Below are 3,160 nucleotides of genomic sequence, written 5' to 3' on the forward strand. Positions count from 1 at the left end.
TTTCTCAAATATATAAAAGGAGACTATTATTAATCTTTCTAAAAAATTAGTTGAGATAAGAAAATATAATATTTATATATTTGTATTTTTTATTTAACTTAGTTTTGGTCTTGCATGTAATAGTTTTTTTTTTTTGTTAAATAATTCTACAATAAATATTTTATATCAAATATATTCATGTAACAACTTTTAATATTTTTGTGTATTTCTTTTCTTCTTTATTACTCAAATTTTTTAGGTGAAGAAAATTTCATGTCCTAAACTATTCAAGATGTGATATTGATGGTTTGATGAACCAAAAAAATTAAGAGAGGGAGAAAAATAAGTTATTCTTATTGTTGAAAAGAATGAAAAATTTCTTTCAAAATGTCTGTTAAGTTATTACATTTTATATATTATGTACTCTCACTAAAAAAATATAACAAATTAGCATACATCTACTATTGATAAAAAAATAATCTAAGTACACCCTTTCACAAGCTAGAATTGTATAAATCTAACAATTCTAGCTTGGAAACATTAGTAAGAAAAGGACCTGATACCAGAGTTTTAGTAAGAAAATCAGTAAGTTGGTATTTGGGACGAACTGACATCTGATGAATAAGAACAGACAAATGTTTTTCACGAATAATGTAGCAATCTACTTGAATGTGTTTGGTTCTTTCATGAAAGATGGATTATTGTCACAGAATAGAGTGATAGACTTTTGATAACCAACTAGCTTCACAAGTGGTAACAGTAAGAGGCTTATATTCAGCTTCGGCAGAGGATTTGACAACTGTGGTTTGCTTCTTACTCTTCCAGCTAACGAGAGAGTTCCCAAGCATGAAGCAATAACTAGAATGAAATGACGAGTATCGGCACAAGTAGCCCAGACAGCATCGGCAAATCTGGTGAGATGCAGATTAGAAGTAGAGGAGAAGAATAGACCAGTTGCAGGTCTACCCTTTAAATATCGGAGTATGCAAAAAGTAGCCTGTAGGTGAGAAGTGGTTGCACAGTCCAAAAACTGGCTCAAACGTCCCACATCATAAGAGATATCGGGTCTAGTGTTTGTGAGGTAAAAGAGTCGGCCTATGAGCTGTCTGTAAGTAGTGTTGTCCGTTAAAATGGTGTCGGATTCTTTCGAGAGTTTCGGACTATAATAAAAAAGAGTAGAGAGAGGCTTGCAATCTAGATAACCAAAATCATTGAAAAGGTCTATAACGTACTTTCACTCATAAATAATGTGAATTCCAGAGTTAGAGCGTGCCACTTCCTTTCCCAAGAAGTACTTGAGATCATCAAGATCCTTTATTTTGAATTTGTCATCCAAAACTTACTTGATGGTATTGATTTCGCCAATGACACTCCAGGTAAAACCATTGCATTACATTTTAATGTAAGAATTATGAGTATTATCACTCCAAAATTCACACTTTGGTCATTGATTCTGATGCAACAGATCATGTGACTTTTGACTTCAAAGATTTTTCAAGCTTTCAAAATATTGCTCCAATTAATGTGATATTGCCAGATAGGACCAATACTGTTAGCACTATCATTGGCATAATCACATTCTCTAAAAATTGTTTTCTCAACAATGTTTTATACATTCCTTCTTTTGATTTTAAACCGATCTTTGTGTCAAAATTAACCTCAATGATAAGTGTTGTGAGATACAAGATCGATTCACATCAAAGATGATTGACATTGCTAAGTGTATAGAAGGGTTATATACAGTGAGTAGAGAACCATAATTCTCTCACTTTTAATTTTGTCTCCTCCAACAAAGCAAGCTTCATTGGCGGCAACTACGACTATTACTCATCTCACAACATCTTCACACGGTGAGCACAACAATATTTGACATCTTAGATTAGGACAAATACCATGCATAAATTGATTTTACTGAAGAAGTATTATCTTTTTATAGATTGTATTGTTTCAAAACTTTCTTTGACTCATGTCATTTTGCAAAACAAAAGAAATGATATTTTGATCTTAGTACCACTGAAATAAAAGACTGTTTTGACTCAGTTCATATAGATATTTGGGGTCCTATTTCTATTCCTTCTAATGAAGGATATAAGTATTTTTTGACTGTGGTAGATGACAAGAGCAGATTCAATTGGATTTTTTTATAAAAACCAAATATGAGGCATCACAATTGGTTATTAATTTTGTAAATTTTGTCGGAGTACAATTTGAAAATTAAGTGTATAAGAACTGACAATGGGACAGAATTCACTCTAAAATTCTTTTTTGCATCAATTGGCATTTTACACCAAACCTCTTGTGTAGAAACACCAGAGCAAAACGAAATTGTAGAGCGAAAATACCAGTACATTTTAGGTATTGTTAGAGCACTGTTATTTCAATTAAGAATTCCACATTGTTTTTGTCAATACACTATACGTAGTTGCTCACACTATTCACCTAATTAATAGGCTGTCCAACACTAAATTGGATAATGTTAGTCCTTATAAGTTTTTGTATGTTAATTTACGTGACCTTTCATATTTAAGAGTATTTGGTTCTTTTGCATATGCCTCCACATTAATAAATTCAAGAACAAAATTAGACTCTCAAGAACCAAAAAAACAGCTTTTCTCAATTTTAAATTAGGAACAAAGAATTTTGAATTTATTAATTTAAAATTAAAGAAAATTTTCATATCTACAAATATAACTTTCTACAAGACTCATTTTCAATTTTCACATTCCACTAGCACTTCATTACGAATCTTTCCCACACTTTGCAAAAATAGGTTCAATAGGTTTCAAAGTTTTAGCTTTTGGATTGATTTTTATGGATGTGGCAATGTTGTGTAATGGAGGATCAACAAGCACCTTCCTTAGGAATGAAGAGAAGGCTGTGATATGCCACTTGGTAGTGATGTCTTTGTTATTTCTCCTGGTTATAATGCTCCCCAGCAGGTTCATGTAACACAAGGTAATCATGAGGGAAAAGCAGTGATTGTGTCATAGGTGAGGGTGACAGTGGATGAATCAGTCTTCAGCATAGTGCGATACTAGAAAGGGATTAAAAGAGAAAAATAAATTATTTTTATTGTTGAAGAAAATGATATTTTTTTCTGTTGAGTTATTATATTTTATATATTATATATGTACTTCTTATGTACTTTCATTAAAAAAAATTATAATAAATAAGTCTACAT

At 31.3% G+C, this 3,160-nt stretch overlaps 1 protein-coding gene across 1 annotated transcript; it reads right to left on the minus strand.

The window, feature by feature from the left end:
* Positions 1-640: 640 nt before the first annotated feature.
* Positions 641-1,365, minus strand: LOC107495117 (uncharacterized mitochondrial protein AtMg00240-like). Its single transcript, XM_016116210.1, has 2 exons — positions 1,323-1,365; positions 641-1,173 (listed from the first exon to the last, which is right to left on the minus strand). Exons 1-2 carry the CDS (start codon positions 1,363-1,365, stop codon positions 641-643), a joined length of 576 nt encoding a protein of 191 aa, XP_015971696.1.
* Between the last annotated feature and the right edge of the window lie 1,795 nt (positions 1,366-3,160).

The sequence above is a fragment of the Arachis duranensis genome, chromosome 6, assembly GCF_000817695.3.
Source record: "Arachis duranensis cultivar V14167 chromosome 6, aradu.V14167.gnm2.J7QH, whole genome shotgun sequence".
Classification (NCBI taxonomy): Eukaryota; Viridiplantae; Streptophyta; class Magnoliopsida; order Fabales; family Fabaceae; genus Arachis; species Arachis duranensis.

Excerpts from the sequence above, each read along its gene's own strand:
- LOC107495117 (XM_016116210.1), bottom strand. The coding sequence starts at position 1,365 with ATGGTTTTACCTGGAGTGTCATTGGCGAAATCAATACCATCAA. Across the intron at positions 1,174-1,322 it reads GGCGAAATCAATACCATCAA|ATTGCAAGCCTCTCTCTACT; the intron begins GTAAGTTTTGGA and ends TTGGTTATCTAG.